The sequence below is a fragment of the Macaca mulatta genome, chromosome 3 (genome assembly GCF_049350105.2).
Source record: "Macaca mulatta isolate MMU2019108-1 chromosome 3, T2T-MMU8v2.0, whole genome shotgun sequence".
Lineage (NCBI taxonomy): Eukaryota > Metazoa > Chordata > Mammalia > Primates > Cercopithecidae > Macaca > Macaca mulatta.
Window position 1 is genome coordinate 30127379 of NC_133408.1, and position 20556 is coordinate 30147934.

A 20556-nucleotide genomic window follows, 5' to 3' on the forward strand; every position below is an offset into this window, starting at 1 on the left:
GGTGCTACGGACCGCGCCGTCGCGGTCGAGGATCTGCGCCTGGCTCATGACAGGGCGAGGGTGTGTCGCCTCCGGTGCGGCTAGGCCCGGGGCTCAGGGGCGTCCTCGCGGCGAAGCCCCGCCCCCGGCACCGCCCCTCAGGCGCGCGAGCCGATCCCGCGCGGCGCCAACCCTTTCCCGGGTCATCGCCCCTCCCCTCTTCCGGGCCGCGAGCCCCCTGCGCGCCGCTTTGGGGCTGAGCTCGCTCGTGTGCGCGCTCGCCCGCCCGCCAGTCCTCTCAACGCGCGCTTGGCCGCCCGACGACGCGGGAGCCGCACGCGCCGGACGAGGCTCGCTGCGCTCCCTGTTGCCGAGCGCGGGCCCGTTGAGGCGGAGCCCTCAGTTCCCGGCCAGGACACGGTCTGGGCCGCCGAATCTCCGGCCGGAGAGCGGCGGCGGCAGCGGCGGTGAGGAGACCGGGCCGGGGAAAGGCAGACATGGCGGGGCTGTGGGTATCGGGGGAGGGTGGTCCCGGCGCCCCTGCGGCCACGTCGAAGGCTCGCTGGCGGGCGGCGCACCGGGGACAGGGGAGGGGCAGGGGATGGAACCAGGTTGCATGGGCTCCCGCTCGGCGCCAGAGCAGGGCTGCGGGCCGCGAGGGCGGCCCGCGAGGCTTTCCGCGGGACCCTCGGCGGGCGCCTGAGGAAAAAGACGCCGCCTCAAGGCTCCTGCCACGTTTCCACAGCGCGTTATCTTCCGCCTCCGGGTGGGCGACAGCCCCGCCGCTTCCCACCTTCTGCCCACCCCCTTCGCGTCGGTGGGTTTGCTGGAGCCCCGCTTGTTTGCTGGAGCGTCGCGCCTCCGGGAAGCCGGGTCCTCGAACCCTGGGCCCCCCGCCGGGGACAGCGGAGCCGCGGGCCGGCGGGGCGGGCGCACCCTGGCGAGGATGTTGTCGGGGAGGCTGGGCATTGGCCGCCAGGGCCCTTCCCCTTGAACTTGGGGAAAACCGGGATTGCAGAAGTTGGGCGCAGCTCAAGGCGGTTCTTTCAAGAGTGGGTGGAGATGTGTGATGCCTCCTCACCTACCTCTCTTAAAACCCCGGCGGGAGAGCCTAGCAGCAGCTTTCGATGGCTTCCAAAAGTCCAACTCCTGGCCCCTTGGAAAATTATCTCCCCTGTTCGTGGTTTGGAGCCGGCTTTGTGGCGCCGCCGAGGCCGGGCAGGGGCTCCCCTCCCCACGGGCCAGTCTTCTCGCGCCCTCCACCTTGGGAACGTCTATCAGGAGAAAAATGTGTTCCTAGAAACGTTTGCGATTAGCTTTTCGTTACAAGGGAGGGAAAAGTACAAAGTTATAAACTCCTGCGAGGCCGAGCTTCATTCCTTTTGGGTTTTATCCACGCAGCCGTGAGCAGAGGAGCCTTGTGGAACAAAGTAGAACTTGAGGAGCAGCCGCCGCGGTGACGAGGTCCCAGGATGACGTCACCGTGCGATATTTAAAATGGGAGCCTTTTGCTCTGAGTGTGGGTGGAGGACGCCTACTCACTCAAGACGCCTCAGGTCTTCTTGGCCCTGCTTGCCTCTGGTGGTTCTCTCCCTGACTGTAACTCTCCCTCTTTCACCTTTTGGTGCTCCTAGAATATTGGTGGGAGTGGGCTTCTTTTTCAGCTGTTCCAGCCATCATTTCTTCAAACGGGGAAAACAAAGTCCAAATGAGTCATCTTGTGTTACAACCAAAAGCAACCACTAAGTGGTTCTTTCCTTCGTATTTTTTTTTTTTATATGAAGCAGAGCAAACAAAAATGCAGAACTCAGATATATGGCACATAGTTGGCAAATGTAATGAATGAGGAGAATGATCTAGTTAAAGATTCAGTAAATTTCTTTAGTGTGGTTCCTTGTTTGCTTTGCTGGAGTGGAGGCTAATGTAGTTCCATCAGCAAAACTTTCTTCCCAACCCGTATGTTAAATTGCCTTGGGGTTTCTTTTCCATCGTATGGTGGTGGAATATAAATGTAGCTTTATAAAGTGGAAATGGCTCACATTTTTCAGGAGGAGGCTGCACAGCAGTCGTGGTGAGCTGGGGTTATGGGGTTATGTGTACTTGCACACTCGTGTGTGGACCCATGCCCAGTGCCTGGTAGCTGGCTGTAGAAGGTGAATTTGTCATTCTAGGGTTCTGGAAGGAAGATTTGTGCCTTCCCCTCCAGGATCAGGCTATCTGTGGCTGCCAGCACACCTCTCAGATAACTGTGTAGAATTTATTTCACAGTGAGGTTCCTTGTTTGAATTTGCACTTGGAGTAAAGGAGTCACATTCTGAAGAGAGACTTGAGCAGTTTGAGAGAAGAAAGCTAACAATCAGCTTTATTTTTTTTTGAAATGTGGGAACACAGACTACTGCTAGGTTAGTCGTTTTTATGCTAAACATAGCAGAGGCTCTGTGTCTTTAATACGTAATTGGCTCCCTAAAAAGGTGATGTTGCTTACTGAATGCAGCATCTTAATAACTCCAGGTTACAGCAGCCAGATGAATGAGCTCACTGAGTAGAGACAGAACATACATCAAAACAATCTTAGGACAAGGGTTTGCCTTTAAGGATAAATCAATGGTAAATCAGATATACCATTTTTAAAGTCCTTTGAGGCAATCCAAAATGTAGCTAAATCTCTGATTATTTTTTTAGTTTGTTTTTCTGTGGGTGACTTGAATTTCCATTTCTTAAATATGTCCTGATAGAGCCACTATTTTCTGTGTCTCTTAACTTCTGGATAAATGTGTCTCTCCCTGAAAGAGTACTTACGGAAAGTCAATGCTGAAATTTTTTATGTATAACACTTTTGAGGTTTAATTTATATACCAGACAATTCACCCATTTAAAATGTATAGTTCAGTGGTTTTAGTGTATTCACAAAGTTGTACAACCATTACTATAGTGAAATTTAGTATATATTTTTATCACCCCACAAAGTAACTCTGTACTTATTAGCAATGCTCCTTTTCTTGTCATCCCACTTACCCCTAGGCCACTAATCTGTTTTCTGTCTATATAGATTTGATTATTCTGGATATTTCAGATCAATGGAATCGTACAATATGTGGTCATTTGTGACTGACTTCTTTCCCTTAGTTTGATGTATTCAAGGTGCATCCATGTTGCAGCTTATATTAGTACTCATTCCTTTTAATTGCTGAATAATATTCCATTACATGTGTATACCGCAGTGTTTGTCCATTCTTTAGTTTGTAAACATAGTAGATTGTTTTTACTTTTTAGCTATTATGAATACTGCTGTGGGCATTTCTGTATTCAAGGTTCACCCATATTGTAGCTTGTATTAGTACTCATTCCTTTTCATTGCTGAGTAATATTCCATACATGTGTGTACCACAGTATTTGTCCATTCCTTAGTTGGTAGGCATATTGCTTGTTTTCACTTTTTAGTTATTATGAATACTGCTATGGGCATTTCTGTACAAGATTTTGGTGTGGACATGTGTTTTCATTTCTCTTGGGCAAATAGTTAGAAGTAGAATTGACCGCGTCATATGATAACTCTATGTTTAACCTTTTTAGGAACTGCCGAACTTTTCTGTTATAAAACGACTCTACAGTTCTAGATTTTAAAGTAGACTTTTTTTATGTTTTAAAGTTCAAATCATTTCACAGAATTTTAAACTTAGATTATCGCAGCTAAATATTGACACACAGTAAAATCTGTGTTGTTGTATCATTTATTATAGTGCTTTTCTTTTACTGATAGATCTGGTTTTATTCTAGCCAACAGGAGTAATGTGCTCTGTTTATGGAACTTCTCCATGAAGCTAAGTTATAAGATTTTTAAGTAGTATTTTATAATAAGGCCTTTATGGCATAAAGATAAGTAGATTGTTCTCTACTCCAGATATAAGCCAAAGAAATACAAGATAAAATTGGAAGGAGGAGAAGGGGAGAGCTGTAAAGGAGGTATATCTTACAGAGCTTCATCTTCCCAGTTTTTTTATTTTGGTTTTTTGAGAAAACATGTTTTATCTTTGCAGGGAAAAAAAAATGAAGAACGAAATTGCTGCCGTTGTCTTCTTTTTCACAAGGCTAGTTCGAAAACATGATAAGTTGAAAAAAGAGGCAGTTGAGAGGTTTGCTGAGAAATTGACCCTAATACTTCAAGAAAAATATAAAAATCACTGGTATCCAGAAAAACCATCGAAAGGACAGGCCTACAGGTAAAGGATTAGATTGGATTAAGCAGAGGCTGATCAACCCCTGAGGTGGGTTCAAGGCCAGATGCACACCCTTCGGTGTGCAGACCATGTCTACAGGTGTTTCATCTGCAAGATATAGAACTCTGGGGTGTTTGTATATTTTCTCCTTACTCATTTTAAAACAAGTATTTGTTAGTGGAGTGGTGGAGTCCCATTGCCTGGACACAGGGGGCCAATGCTATGGGGTCATAGGAGTTAGTCTTTTGTGGTTATAGCCTGGCTCGCAACAGTGCATTTCTGTTTATCACATGTACTTAGGGATTTTCACAATTCTAGAGGACCCCTAATAACACATTAATGGGCATGGTAGGAGTTGAAAGAAGTGAATCTTGTATCTAAAAGTAAATTACATGATCTATGCTCTTTGAAAAAAAAGTTTTATGGAAAAAGGAAACTTAAGATTATTAAGACACCTGATACGTTGTTAATACAAGAATAATCTCATTTATATATTTGTGGTAGAAGCCAGTGTAACTATTTTCTAGATGAATGTAACTCACCTGTGATCCACGACTAGTAAATGCTGGCTCTGGGATTTGCTTTTTTGAGGGCTTTTTTTGTGTGTGTGGTATTGTTTTTGCTCTGTCACCCAGTCTAGAATGCATTGGTATTAACCATAGCTCACTGCAGCCTCAAACTCCTGGGCTCAAGCAGTCCTACTGCCTCAGACTCCCAAGTAGCTAGGATTATAGACATTCGCCAACACACCAGGCTAATTGAAAAAAAAAAAAAATTTTTTTTGTAGAGATGGGATCTCGCCATGTTACCCAGGTGAGTCTCAAACTCCTGGCCTCACGCGATCGTCTGCCTTTGCCTCCCAGAATGTTAGGATTACAGGCGTGAGTCACCATGCCTGGCCAAAGTTCTGGGATTTGAACTCAGGTCTACATGACCCCATATTTTCATGGGCTTTCTGCACACCGCAGTGCTACCACTGTTTTGGCACTGAGAAGGAAGATAATTCTCACTTGCAGCTGTCTTTTGTACTCTGCTTTATAAGGTACATTTATAGCTTAAAGTAAAGAAGAGCAGACTCCTATAAAACATGCCCTGGCATGCTCACTCTAGTATTTATGTGACTGCTCAGGAACCTCAGCTGAGAATGTTCTGCTAAACTCAGCTGTCAAACACTGTCCCATTTGTGGATGTGGCCACAAGAAATAAAAGTGGAGCAGTGACTATAGTGATAACTACAGAAATTCTCTTTTATTTGTTTATATTGATGTCCCCAAAGTTTCCTACACAAATCAACACTTTGTGCTTTGATGTCAGAAGGACTTCCTTTCTGCCACTGAGCTCTTGCAAGTACAGGACTATTCAAGGAGTCTAGAAAGGAGGCAAACATATTTGCTAATTTCTCATGTACTGAAAATCAAGTGAGCTTGTGTTCTATTGCCAATAAGAGAATCAAAATAGAATATTTTCCTTTTCGGCCGGGCGCGGTGGCTCAAGCCTGTAATCCCAGCACTTTGGGAAGCCGAGACAGGCGGATCACGAGGTCAGGAGATCGAGACCATCCTGGCTAACACGGTGAAACCCCGTCTCTACTAAAAAAATACAAAAAACTAGCCGGGCGAGGTGGCGGCCGCCTGTAGTCCCAGCTACTCGGGAGGCTGAGGCAGGAGAATGGCGCAAACCCGGGAGGCGGAGCTTGCAGTGAGCTGAGATCCAGCCGCTGCGCTCCAGCCTGGGCGACAGAGCGAGACTCCATCTCAAAAAAAAAAAAAAAAGAATATTTTCCTTTTCATTTTAAATCCAAAGAGGTTTCCAGTAAATTGGAAAATGTGAATTAAAATAGAAATGTGCATGCTGACACAGGCTCAAGTCATTTTTTATCTTATCACTTGATTCTCTTAATTTTTTTCTGTGTATTTTCATTTCTGATAGAGTGAACAGCTTTTGTAAGTTAGAACTGCTGAGGCTTTTTACTTCGATTTAATTGACATTGGATGAAGGCTTTTTGGAAGTGCCAAGCCACCATACTATTACTGAAAAAGGAGGCACTGTAAAGTAAATACTTAAAGGTCAAGCTGTACAATTTCATTTCCATTAATTCTAAAAACTTGAGGGAAAAAACTGAAACAAGATTAAATTGGCATGTGATCAGAATTATCATTACTGAGTCATTTTAAAGCTGTATTTGAAGTAGAAAACTCTAAAGACTTAATAGTGGGTTGTTACTATTATAAAAATGAATGGAATATAAGATTAACCAAGTTAGTGGAAACTTCAGTCCATAGACTAGGTGGAGACTTCAGTCCATAGAGTAGCTAGAGTGTTCTTTCTCTTACAAAATGTTTGTAAGTTGAAATTGTTTTGCTGCGATATAAATAAGATACTTGTGGAGAGCATTTTGGTAATATTATCAAGATCTGTAAAAATAGTCATACCTTTTGAACAATAAGTCTCCTAAGAATCTATTCTAGAAGTATAATTAGAAATGCAGACAAACGTATGAATATGGATGTTTCTTACACTTTATAATTGCAAAAATTGGAAAGAACTAAACTGTCAACATTAAGTAAATGAGAATATTTTTACGCAACTTTTAAAATTTTGTTTTCGAAGAGTAGTTAATGGGTAAGTAGTCAGTATGTAGAGTGAAAAAAATAGTACAAAATATGTAAGGTATGCAGATTTTGTTGAAGCATAGTTTCTGTTTAAGCATCTATATTTATATATAATTTGTAAGCTTAGAGCCTGTTATCACCTTCATTGTAGATAAGAAAAACACATCTAAGATATATCTTGTTATCCTTAACCGCTTTTGGTCCCAGAGCACGTGGGATCTTTCGAATTACCCTATATAATATTAGAATCTATACCATAAGACCATGTTTTTAAAAGGACTAAGCAGTATTTTACATACTAGAAAATAATTTTTCTCACTTCTCCTTTGTTATATAGTTAATGGTGATGCTAAGATAGGTACGTATAAACAGAGTTGAGTATTAGGGAAATAACTTGCTCTTTGGAGTCTAGTGGCCTTCATTTGAACCCTAGATCCATCACTTACTAGCTGTACAATTTTGGGGAAGTTACTCAAACTCTCTCTGCCTCCCTTTTTCTTTATGCTGAGGAAAAAAAGTAACTCACAGGATGATCATGAGAATTAAGAGTTAATACATGCAAAGCATTTAGGAAATTGTCCATTGCATAATAAATTTTAAAAAAGCGTTTTTATTAATATTATGTAGAAACACGTATTCCTAGTTATTCTATTGAGAAATTTTCATTTTTTAAATAGAAATTAAAACCAACTAATAATTTAACTTTTACAAAAACTTTAAATAGCACATGTAGTCTTTATATCATTATGTTTTACAGTATAATTACTATTTATCAATTAACTTGTATTTCCGTGTTTTATAGTTTCAGGTCTGAGGAAGAGATACAGTGACTTAACTAAGCTCACCTGAGAAATACTAGGATTAGTGCTGAAATCCAAATTCTCTTGATTGATTCTTGATTGTAGGCAGTAAATACTTTTCCTTCATAGGCCCTATTTCCCTACTTAATCAGAATGCTTATTTAACATTCAACAGAATGCATATTTTTTGTATTTACTCTAAGCCACCTTTAAATATTCCATTAGGTAGGTGTGGTATAATAGGTTAAAAAAAGATGAGACAGAGGCTTTATTGGTTTAGAAATTTTCCTCACTTAATTTTGACAGCTATTTAAATAAAAGTCCTTGGGTAAATAGAAGTTAAATGAAATAAGCCAATAACATGTTAGGTATTTTAATCATTAGTATGTGATATGAATGAATCTGTGTCCTTCACTTATCCCGTATATAGAACAGTTATAGGTAAAGCAAGGATGTCATCTTACCACTTTATTATCTGAGATATAAAAGCAAGTTAATGACAGATCAGAACTTGTCATAAGCATTTCCAAATATCATCTGAAACATTAGATGAGGCCTTTTGTTAGAGATTTTTTTGTATAGGAACTTGGCCTATAGAAACTTTTGTCTTCAGAGTTCTTAAATTTCATGCAACTTTCATACTCCTTGCTCATTTAATGTACATGGGTGGTCAAGTCTCTGGGTAGACTGAGGTAGATGCAGTACTAGTGATTTTCTTGGGCTCACATAGGTGCCATCTTTTTTTCAGGCTGCCTCTGTGTCTGTAGTTCACATTTATTATCTGTTTAGGATAGATATGCTCCTAGGTTCTCTACCAGGGTATTTTTTATTACTATTTTATTAGTCACCTTGGCAAATATGAATAGATGTTAACGGCGTTTATGATTAAATTCATTTAAATCCATTAATATAACTCCACTTTGTTGTAGATGTATTCGTGTCAATAAATTTCAGAGAGTTGATCCTGATGTCCTGAAAGCCTGTGAAAACAGCTGCATCTTGTATAGTGACCTGGGCTTGCCAAAGGAGCTCACTCTCTGGGTGGACCCATGTGAGGTGTGCTGTCGGTGAGTTCTCAAGTTTGGACGCTGAACTGATGACCATGCTGGAACTAATTTTATGACATGCTGTCATGTACAACCTGCCTGTGTATCTTTATGGCCAGGAGCTGGTGGTTTAACTCTCTCAGATGTAAATTTTATGAAATACTTTTCTGGAGGTGATGTTGAAGGACTGGTTACATTCCTGCTTTACAGCTGAAAAAAGAAACTGATTAGGCAGGGGTTTTCTAGTAGTGCTTTGCCAAGAAGCTTATTATGGACCAAGAAGTAGACACCTTGATTCTGCGAGGTGTCTATTATCTTTAATGGGTGGTGCACTTGTCTGTTTATCTTCAAATTAAGAAGCTAATTCCAGATAATACTGGGTAACCACTTTTGGTTTGTTTCTGTTTCTGTTTATTCTCCCTCTCTCCTCTTTTCTTTGGAGTGGAGTTTCACTCTTATGGCTCAGGCTGGAGCTCAATGGTGCATTTTCGGCTGTCTGCAACCTCTGCCTGCTGGGTTCAAGCGATTCTCCTGCCTCAGCCCCCCGAGTAGCTGGAATTACAGGTGCCCACCACTGTGTCTGGCTAATTTTTAAAATATTTTTAGTAGAGATGGTGTTTCACTATGTTGGCCAGGCTGGTCTCAAACTCCTGACCTCGTGATCCACCCGCCTCGGCCTCCCAAAGTGTTGGGATTACAGGTGTGAGCCACTGCTCCTGGCCTCCCCTTTTTGGTTATGTAAGTGACTGAGTGATACTTTCATGGTTTTATTTTCATAATGGAAGTTATTTTTCTCATCTCCTAATGAATAGAGTTGTGAAAGATCAGTGCTAGGTATGAAATATTTTTGAATTCCACTCACTCAAAAGCCATTCTTTGTGGACCGGGCACTCAGTTGTGGGGTTTTCAAAAATGAAAGCAACATTCTGCTTTTAGGTAGTTCAGTTTGAAATTAAGGAGAAGAAAAGTAAGCAAATTACATTGATCTGATTTATGCTATAACAGAAATGTGTACAAAATGCAGTGGTAGGTTGCACCAAGTAGAAGGTTACTGCATCTGGTGAGGAGACTACTGAGTAGGTGATACTTGAGCTGGGAGGTGAAGGATGAGCCATGGTTGACCAGGTGACAAGGTGGGAAGGATGTTCTAAGTAGCAGGAAGAAGATGAACAGAGGCATAGAACTCCTGCAAGAATTTTCCTGTGGCTCTACCTTTAGGTTGTTTCTATTTGGTTTTGAGGCACAATTCACCTGACCACCTGCCCTCTTAACTGATTGTAGTAAAGCTGCTTTTTGAAGGAACCCTAACTATGTACTCCCAAGGTGGTCACAGACTGACCTGATTCCAACAACGAAGGTGGAGGTGAAGACATGAGAACTGAATTACATGGTTATTCTTCCATTAACTTTTGTCAGGACCACTGCTTGAGGTTACTACCTGATTTGCCAGTGGTTGGTGTAAGTTTACTGCTTTGGGAAACCAGGTGTAGGTGGTAGAGGTTTGTGATAAACATTCTCCAATACTTCTTTCTCGGGTAGAATAGGGGAGCAAGCCATCTCAGATTTAGGTCTGAGAAAATAAACATTTTTAGATTCTGGGACTAATTAAGGACTTGCTTTAGGCTAGAGTTGGAAAACTTTGGCCATTGAACCTGTGCAAAAGACATCCATTTATAAGAAATAGCTGTCAAAAAGCTACTATATTGAATTGTTTACTTTTTAATTTGACCTGCACTTAGATCCTAGTTGACTCTTATTTAACACACAGTTTTTTAAGTTGTGTGGTTTCTTAACCCATGAAATATGAGAAGCAGCATTTGAAAGAGGGTTGATCAGTCAGATGCTACCAAAAGATGTCATATGATCTTACATAGAGACAAAAATGAAAAAGCTAAAAAATCAGCACAATTATGTTATCACACAATCAAAAGTTTATGTTCAATATAATGATCCTAAACCATCAGGGAAAAGTTTTTATGTCCAAGGATGTTTAACAAGTTGCATAATTATACAAACATTTTGGACCTATGTATTTAAAATGCTTAAAATAAGTCTCAGTACCTGAACATAAACACTTTAGTTATACAGACATTCTACTTCAGTAGCCATTTCATTACTTGATGATGCCTGGCAGGAAAAAACTACTACTTTGCTTTCATCTTATTAATCGAAGAAAACCTTTGCATTCAGTAGACTTCTATTTTGCCAAACATTGGCTCTGATGTGATTTTTTTCACAGCTAATAGAAATCACCTGTGAATGTCAGGCGTTCATTCAATAACAGAACCCCAAAAAGAAAGACATATTAGCAGTTGAGTAGAGGTGGTTGATATAAGTTAACAGAGGAAAAAGAGACTTTGAGAAGTGTTTTTTCACCAAAACTGGAAAGACGGATATTTCGAAAATTAAAGCTTGATCTAGCAAGTGTACAGTTGATCAAATATCTGAGAATCTTTAAAAATAGTAACTCATTGGCATACTAGAGACTAAGATTGTTTAAAAAAATTGAGATGCACTCAACATTCTTCATAGTCTTCACTTACTCTATCTGACAGAATACAATGTTGCAAGAGTACAAAGAATGCCATATAGTTAGAAAGGTTATCACTTAGTGATACAGAATAGAAATAAATCTTGCCTATGATGAGAAGTTCTGAGAGTAGATGCCAACTTCATTATCTACTCAACATATTTTACAACTCTCTTTTTTTTTTTGGGGGGTGATTTCTGCCATCCTTTTTTTCCCCCTGCAATACAGAGTGTTAGATACTATTGATTGTTTCAAAATGACTAAATTAGCCTTGATATTTTACCAGTGATCATTGAAAAATGGAAAGTTTAAAAGTTGTCCAGGTGTTACTAATTATCCTAAGGGCTTGACTGCACATTGTAATGTTATAGTAGTATAGTCAGCAGCTTCTCTTACCATGAAGAGAGAGCCCTCATACCAAAATAGTTCAAAGGGAAAAATGCAGAACCAAATTGGGTGTCAAAGAAATCTGAGCTAATAATGCTGATCCTTCAATCATTAGATATTTGCCCTTGGTTGAGGTTTTTATTTCTACAAAGGCAGGAATTTTTCTCAAATTTCTTGCCTTTCCGTTTTTGATTTTTGATTCCATTAATGGGCAAAACTGAAGATAGGCCTAAGCCATTGTTATATTACTGTCATTAACACATGAATTAACCCTTGATTGTCTTGAAATTTGTTGAATCTTTCAACCGTGGAGAGGACATGGAGTAAATGTGTATTGCTAAAACCTTATGCTAAGTAAACTTGAAATTAGAGAACACAGATTTTATGTTGTGAGGAACTCAGTTGTTTAGGAATTTTGTTTGTTTGTTTTGTTTTGTTTTAGAGAGAGGGTCTTGCTCTGTTTTCCAGGCTAGAATGTGGTGGCATGATCATAGCTCACCGTAATTGTGAACTCCTGGGCTCAAGCAATCCTCCTGTCTTGACCCCACAAAGTGTTGGGATTACACGTGTAAGCTACCATGTCCAGCTTCTGTTTAGGCGTTTTATACTATGAAGAGTCACCAGCCATAGATCAGCCACTATCTAGCCAGCTCCAGCTTCCTCATCCGGCATATAGGAAACTAAGGCCTAGGGAAATTAAGTGACTTGCTTCTGGTGACCAGAGCTAGTTAGTGGCAGAGCCACAATGAGAAATTAGTCTAATGCCGTTTCCACCATCCCGTAGCAACTTTTTTTTTTTTTTTTTGAGACGGAGTCTTGCTCTGTTGCCCAGGCTGGAGTGCAGTGGCGCAATCTCAGCTCACTGCAATCTCCGCCTCCGACATTCAAGCAATTCTCCTGCCTCAGCCTCCCGAGTAGCTGGGATTACAGGTGCATACCACCAGACCCGGCTAATTTTTTGTATTTTTAGTAGAGATGGGGTTTCACCATGTTGGCCAGGCTGGCCTCGAACTCCTGACCTCATGATCTGCCCACCTTGGCCTCCCAGAGTGCTGGGATTACAGACCTGAGCCACTGCACCCGGCCCCTGTAGCAACTGTTATGAGGTAAACTGAAAAAGAATAGAAAAGCGAAGTTATGTACTATATTTAAGCAGTATTTATAGTTTCATTTGGCCTATAGGAATGGAAGACAGCATACCTGTCTGCAGAAATAGAACTTATCTATCTGTGTGATCTATGAGGCTATTTGATTTCCACATAAATTTCCTTTTCTTTTTAAATTGAGAGACAGGGTCTCGCCATGTTGCCCAGACTGGTCTCAAATTCCTGGGCTCAAGTAGTCTGTCCACTTAGGCTTCCTGAAGTACTGGGATTACAGGCGTAAGCCACTGCACCCAGCCTCATGTACGTTTTCAAAGGCTTTATAGCAGTTTATCATAGATAACCATTCTGATTCAGAAATAATTTGAGACAAGTGCTGTCTTGAAATGAATTAACATCAGCTAACTATTTTTATTGAATCAAAAGCTTGACATTATTTCTTAGAGTTACTTATTTTTATCTTTTTTCGAATTTAGAATCACTTTAATTGCATTTCTAACTTTAATTATGTGTTTTGTAAGAACTACTTAACAATGTCCTTTGTCCTGATGCTAGAAATTGTTTCATAATGTTGACATTGTGCAATCTATTTAAATAGATTTGTGGGTTTCTCCTATGTCCACTGAGTAAAAACTCTTGGTTTTACTTGAGTTTATTACACTGTTTTCCTACATATCAGAATTTTTTTTTTTTAAGTAACCAGCAGTGTAGGTTACATATTTTGACAACTTAAAAAAAAAAATCAAAAATCTTGAAAAATGTTTTGGAAGAATAACAAGACTTTTTCGTCTTACCTTAAAAAAAAATTAAGATGAGAGGTGAATAGTTATCCTAGGAGACTCTGAAGTAAGCAATATAATTTAAGTTAAACCTCTATATTCTTCAGCAACAATCTTTTTTCTTTCATCTCAATAACTGCCTCAGTTCTCATTTTTGTGAGTATAAGAAACACAGGCCCCCTTTTTTATTTAATTAGGGTTAAAGTCAGTTTTATAGGAAATTTCTAGTTGATCTATGACTTAAATTGCTAGGATGTATGTTACATTTATAAGTACAACTGGGGCTGGGCTTGGTAGCTCATGCCTGTAATCCTAGCACTTTGGGGCACCGAGGTGGGCAGATCACCTGAGTCAGGAGTTCAAGACCAGCCTGGCCAACATGACGAAACCTCATCTCTACTAAAAATACAAAAATTAGCAGGGGGTGGTGGTGGGCACCTGTAATCCCAGCTACTCAGGAGGCTGAGGCAGGAGAATCACTTGAACCCAGGAGGTGGAGGTTGCAGTGGGCTGAGATCACGCCCGTTGCACTCCAGCCTGGGCAACAGAGCAAGACCTGTTCCCCCCGCAAAAAAAAAAAAAAAATTTCAAGTCAGTGGCGCATGCCTGTAATTCTAGCACTTTGGTTGGCTGAGGTGGGTGTATTTCTTGAGCCTAGGAGTTGAGGACCAGCCTCAGCAACATGGTGAAACCCTATCTCTAAAAATGTATATAAATTAGCTGGGCATGGTGGTACACTCCTATAGTCCCAGCCTCTTGGGAGGTTTGAGGTGAGAGGATCAATCACCTGAGCCCAGGAGGTAGAGGCTGCAGTGAACTGTGATTGTGCCACTGCACTCCCGCCTGGGCAACAGAGTGAAACCCATCTCAAAAAAATAAAAATACATCAGAATGTTTTATTGTATAACCAATTTCATTGGTACATACAAAAATGCAATCAAAACAGTGGACTTTTTTTATGTTTTAATGTTTTTTAGGAATTAGTAGAAAAGAAAGAAAAGGAAAGAAAATGGGGTTACTTTTATGAATACTTAGATAGAACAGAAGTAGAAAACTGGTTTGCTTGCTGGCATTGAGCTGTATTAGGATATTAAATGTGTAGGCTTAAGTTCTCTGATGATTCCTTCTTTGCCTTGGATTGATGGCATGTCCAGTCTCTTTAATTGTTTTTATGGACATTTTTTTTTTTTTTTTTTTTTTTTTTTTTTTTTTTTGAGACGGAGTCTCACGCTGTTGCCCAGGCTGGAGTGCAGTGGCGCGATCTCGGCTCACTGCAAGCTCCGCCTCCCGGGTTCCCGCCACTCTCCTGCCTCAGCCTCCTGAGTAGCTGGGACTACAGGCGCCCGCCACCGCGCCCGGCTAATTTTTTGTATTTTTAGTAGAGACGGGGTTTCACTGTGGTCTCGATCTCCTGACCTTGTGATCCGCCCGCCTCGGCCTCCCAAAGTGCTGGGATTACAGGCTTGAGCCACCGCGCCCGGCTTTATGGACATTTTTTGCTTTGCTGATGTGACTTCAAGATTTATAAGTTTTTAATTTTATTCTTAGGTATGGAGAGAAAAACAATGCATTCATTGTTGCCAGCTTTGAAAACGAAGATGAGAACAAGGATGAGATCTCCAGGAAAGTTACTAGGGCCCTTGATAAGGTTACCTCTGATTATCATTCAGGATCCTCTTCTTCAGATGAAGAAACAAGTAAGGAAATGGAAGTGAAACCCAATTCGGTGACTGCAGCCGCAAGTCCTGTGTACCAGGTAACCATGAAACAGCTCAGTTTTAAAGGCATGTGCAGGGATTGCCAGGACCTTTCAGGTAGTCCTGCTTGGCATTGCCCAAGGTTTCTGATTTGAGATTCTGGATAATGGTTCTTGCCTTCCCTGATGCTGAGGGAAAGCTGTTTCTCTGGCACGTAAATAGGCATCCTCAGTCATTTTATCAAAGGTCAGCTTCACTATACAATAATTAAGATAAATTTTTTTCAGAAAAATTGGCAAAAAGTAGAAAATTCATAATGGTAAACCATTCCTGATATTTTAAAATTTCTTATTCAAAAGTTACCACTTATTTTTTGTAGTATGTAACACTTTGTTTTATACCTCTGGGTTTAACTTACTATCCTCTCCCTTTCCACGATTAAAGAGAAACCTCTTTAAATTTACTATGTTATAATTAATATTTTACTCAAGCCCAAAACATTGTCTCCCATTTTGCTTTCCTAGTTGAAAAGTCATATAGCTAGTGTGCCTGCACTTGCAGATCCATTCACTTATTTACTACTTTTATCTGCATACCAAAGAACATTTAATGGACTTTAAAAAATCGTTGACCCAACAGCATTCTTCAACAGGAAAGATATTTTAAAGTAAGAACAATTAAAAGAGATTTTTTGAGTTGAGCCTTATTCTGTACATGTACTTATTATTAGTTTTTAAAGGTACCTATTTTTACTTATTTGCTTTCATTAAATGTAGTGAAACATACAGGTTTATGGTAAGGTTGAGCTGAAAATGAAAATTTAGACCTAATAAGTAAGAAGCAGAATATTGGAGTTTTTAGTATGATAAACTAAACTTTTAAATTCAGCATACATTTACATAATGAACATTATTTCAGTGTAACTTAATTTTTGGTTTCTCATTTTTTTCTCAGTTGAATTCTTCTTCCTAGACTTGAGGGGAAGATTAGTTCTGAAGATTATCATAATTTAGGGATAGATGTATATGTGTATGTATATGTATATATTATAACATGCACCTGGTTTTATGAAACTTCAAACAGTACAAGACAGTATAATAGTGAGAAGTCCTCTTTCTCCTCAGCCACCATTCCTATGCACTTCCACAGAGGCATTCGTTACCAGGTTTTTTTTTCCCCCCAGTATCCTTCCAGAGAGATTCCCTATATAAATAAATAAACATAGTATTTGTACTTCAGGATCATTTTTAATTTTTAAAATCCTTGCCATAAATATTTGAGACATTTTTTTTCTCTGTGTGATGGATTATATATTGCAAATTACCTATATTGAATTTTCTGGAATTCATCCAAATGTGTGGCAATTTTACCTTAGAATTTTATTTGTTGTTACTCAAGCAAGAATGTAAGTCTTAAATTAAATTGATTGCTGCTAACTTTTTACAAGGAAATTTACCTTTAATTTTTAGGATTTCTTTTAAAATTAAATTGCATTTATTTTCCTCATGTTGAAAGACTATTAGGATAACAGAAAGGTATGGAAATTGAGGTGTCTCTTCCGTGCTTTTTAAGGAAAACATTTCTACTTGGCATAATACTCATTAGCAAAACATTTTATAATAGAGAAACACTACTACTGTGAGTCCTTGCATGAAAGCTAGTGCAAATGGCCCACTTTCATTTTTTTTTCTTTCTAGTATTTTTATCTTGAATCTGGCATTGCCACAAGCTTTAAAAAAGTTTTATCAAGTAAGGACAAAAAAATTTCTAGCTTGGAATTTTTGTTCTCTAGTGTTTTCTAAAAGGCATCCCAAGAGAGGGGTCTCCACAAATTAAGAAATGAAGATTGTGTCAGTTCTCCTGAAATAGATCTGTAGATCCAATTGAGTATCAATGAACACCTTAAAAGGTTTTTTCTAGAAAGTGACAAATTGATGCAAAATTTTTAAAAACAAGGATCAGTTGGAGGGCTCACAGTAATTCAGAGGTATTATATATTCATCAAGACAGTGTGGTAATGGTTTAAAAATATACAAATATATTGATGGCACAGGATAGAGTCCAGAAGTAGACCCACATACATACAGTTGGTTTTTTTTTTCCCCTTTTAACAAAAGTGCCAAAGCAATTCAATGGGGAAAGTCTTCAAGAAACAACTGGATGATCTGCATGGGGGAAAAAAAAGAACCTAACTTAGCTGACACCATACACAAAAATATTGATTTGAGATAGATTGTGTACCTAGACATAAAAGATAAATCTCTGACACTTTTAGAAGAAAACATAGGGAAATATAATCTTTATTTTGTGATAGGCAAAGATTTCTTCTAGAGGGTCACAAAAAGAAAGTAGTAAGGGAAAAAAATGGATAAACTGGACTTCAAAATTAATCTTTTTGCTTATCAAAGAAACCATTAAGAAAATGGGCAAACCATAGACTAGGACAAAATATTCTCATTATATATATCTGCAAAGGACTTATTTCCAGAATATACTTTATTTTTTTTTTTTTGAGACGGAGTCTCACGCTGTTGCCCAGGCTGAAGTGCAGTGGCGCGATCTCGGCTCACTGCAAGCTCCGCCTCCCGGGTTCCCGCCATTCTCCTGCCTCAGCCTCCTGAGTAGCTGGGACTACAGGCGCCCGCCACCGCGCCCGGCTAATTTTTTGTATTTTTAGTAGAGACGGGGTTTCACTGTGGTCTCGATCTCCTGACCTTGTGATCCGCCCGCCTCGGCCTCCCAAAGTGCTGGGATTACAGGCTTGAGCCACTGCGCCCGGCCCAGAATATACTTTAAAAAAAAAAATAAATAAAAAAAATCGCTCACAAATCACTAGTAAAAGGTAAAAGACTCAATAAAAAATAATGGGCATATCCTGCTGTAATCTCAAAAAAAGGGCAGGGGGAGCAAAAGATGTGAATAAACACTTTACAAAAGGAGTTATGTGAATGGCCTCATTTATCATCAGAGGAACGTAAATTAAATCCATATGAAACACTAGTTCTTCCAGAACTGCTCAATTTAAAAGTCTGACAGCATGAAATGTTAGCAAGGATGTGAAGCAGCTAGATTCATAAACTTGGTGGCAGTGTAAAATGGTACCACCAGTTCAAACAACTGGCAATTTTTAACATTAAATGTGTATCTCTTCTATTACTCAGCAGTTCCACTCGTAGGCATTAAATATTTACCAAAAGAAACAAAAATATGCCTATAAAGCCTTATATTAGAATTTACTGTGCTGTTATTCATTGCAGCATTGTTTTGTTTATTGCGTATCATTGTTTTTTTAATAGTAAGAGACTGAAAGCAGCCTCAATGTCCCATTAATAGGAGATCATTTAATTTATAGTCATTGCTGTACTATCTAGCTGTAGAATAATGAGAAAGGTCTTTATGTATTGATCTTTCTGAAATGTATTATTATCAAATGTAAAAGCAGGATGCAATCCAGTATACATATATATTTTTAAAATGTGTATAGATGTGGATAGAATATCTCTAAAGGTATATTTAAAATAATGTTGTCAGTTGCCCCTGAGAAGGATTAAGATAAAGAAGATAAAGGGTGAGATAAAAAAAGAGGGACTTTCCACAGTTTACCCTTTTGTACCTTTTGAATTTTCTATCATGAATGCAATGCTATACAGAATATAATTTTTCAAAAAAATCCTATACTTAGAAAAGCAGATTAGAGATCAGCGAAATCAGAATTTTAAGAAGATGCAGCATTCTGAGCAGAGAGGTCTAAAACTGCTGGTATGAACACTTTGAATAAATGTGAACCTAATGTGCCCACCTGATTTATGGGATAATCTAAAACTATTATTCCCAAATACTAAACTGGCTACATCAGAATCACCTGGGGAGCTTTGTCAAAATACCTGGCCTCTAGTTCTGAGATTTATTTATTGTTCATTAGACCGCTGCTGGGGCATGAACATTTTGTGTTTATCTTTTTTTTTTTTTTTAACTTTTATTTTAGGTTTAGGGGGTACACATGAAGGTTTGTTACATAGGTAAACATGTGTCACAGGGATTTGTTGTACATATTATTTCATCCCCAGGTATGCAGCCCAGTACTCAAGTTACCTTTTCTGCTCCTTTTCCTTCTCCTACCCTCCCCTCTCAAATAGACCCCAGTGTCTATTGTTTCCTTCTTTGTGTTCATAAGTTCTTATCATTACCTCCCACTTATAAGTGAGAACATGCGGTAGTTGATTTTCTGTTTCTGCATTAGTGTGCTAAGGATAATGGCCTCCAGCTCCAATGTTTTGTGTTTAAAAGCTTCCAAGTGACTCCTGGCTTAGCCAGCTGTGGAAACCACTGGACTAAAACAAGTATGTCCTTCCAAACTTCCATTTGTTCCATGTTTTGGTCTTTTCTGGTTGAAGTTGTTTAGGAAGTACTATGTTTGAGTTTATTCATTACTTTATGCATTCAGAAAACATTGGTCACCTGTTATACATTATACGCCTATTACACGTGAGGTTTTTTAACGTATTTAGACCTGACAATAGGAATGTCACTTAGATGTGCTCTTAGGGTTGTGGGTAACTTTGTCTTTAATAAGAAATCTGGAACATAGATGATGAATTTTTCCTTTGTATTAACTTAATGTGTTCTCTTCCTTACAGATTTCAGAACTTATATTTCCACCTCTTCCAATGTGGCATCCTTTGCCCAGAAAAAAGCCAGGAATGTATCGAGGGAATGGCCATCAGAATCACTATCCTCCTCCTGTTCCATTTGGTTATCCAAATCAGGGAAGGAAAAATAAACCATATCGCCCAATTCCAGTGACATGGGTACCTCCTCCTGGAATGCATTGTGACCGGAATCACTGGATTAATCCTCACATGTTAGCACCTCACTAACTTCTTTTTTGATTGTGTTGGTGTCATGTTGAGAAAAAGGTAGAATAAACCTTACTACACATTAAAAGTTAAAAGTTCTTACTAATAGTAGTGAAGTTAGATGGGCCAAACCATCAAACTTATTTTTATAGAAGTTATTGAGAATAATCTTTCTTAAAAAATATATGCACTTTAGATATATTGATATAGTTTGAGAAACTTTATTAAAGTTAGTCAAGTGCCTAAGTTTTTAATATTGGACTTGAGTATTTATATATTGTGCATCAACTCTGTTGGATACGAGAACACTGTAGAAGTGGACGATCTGTTCTAGCACCTTTGAGCATTTACTTTATGGAGCGTATGTAAGTTATTTATACACAAGGAAATCTATTTTATGTCGTTGTTTAAAAGAATTGTGTGAAATCATGTAGTTGCAAATAAAAAATAGTTTGAGGCATGACAACGCGTGTTTCTGTTGTGTCCATAAAAAAGGGAAAAAGAACAGAGGGGTATTTCCCTTCAGTGTATTTAACTAAAGAGCAAAAAC

General features: G+C 39.3%; 2 protein-coding genes across 11 annotated transcripts in view; one reads left to right on the forward strand and one right to left on the reverse strand.

The window, feature by feature from the left end:
- CXADR (CXADR Ig-like cell adhesion molecule) overlaps positions 1-20556 on the reverse strand; it is a 252397-nt gene that overhangs the window by 153094 nt on the left and 78747 nt on the right. The gene's annotated exons all lie outside the window — the stretch shown is intronic.
- Positions 248-20469, forward strand: BTG3 (BTG anti-proliferation factor 3). 2 transcript variants are annotated; one of them, XM_077995103.1, is made up of 6 exons: positions 248-446; positions 1381-1535; positions 4017-4199; positions 8538-8675; positions 15002-15209; positions 19788-20469. In XM_077995103.1, exons 2-6 carry the CDS (start codon positions 1477-1479, stop codon positions 20025-20027), a joined length of 828 nt encoding a protein of 275 aa, XP_077851229.1. In that variant the 5' UTR covers positions 248-446; positions 1381-1476; the 3' UTR covers positions 20028-20469. The 2 variants fall into 2 exon arrangements, with proteins under 2 accessions (XP_077851229.1, NP_001252970.1); NM_001266041.1 differs by lacking the exon at positions 1381-1535 and having other exon boundaries at positions 435-446.

Coding starts and splice junctions, on each gene's coding strand:
- BTG3 (XM_077995103.1), top strand. CDS start 1,477: ATGGGAGCCTTTTGCTCTGAGTGTGGGTGGAGGACGCCTACTCACTCA. Junction 4,200..8,537: donor TCGAAAGGACAGGCCTACAG/GTAAAGGATTAG, acceptor ACTTTGTTGTAG/ATGTATTCGTGTCAATAAAT. Junction 15,210..19,787: donor CCGCAAGTCCTGTGTACCAG/GTAACCATGAAA, acceptor TCTTCCTTACAG/ATTTCAGAACTTATATTTCC.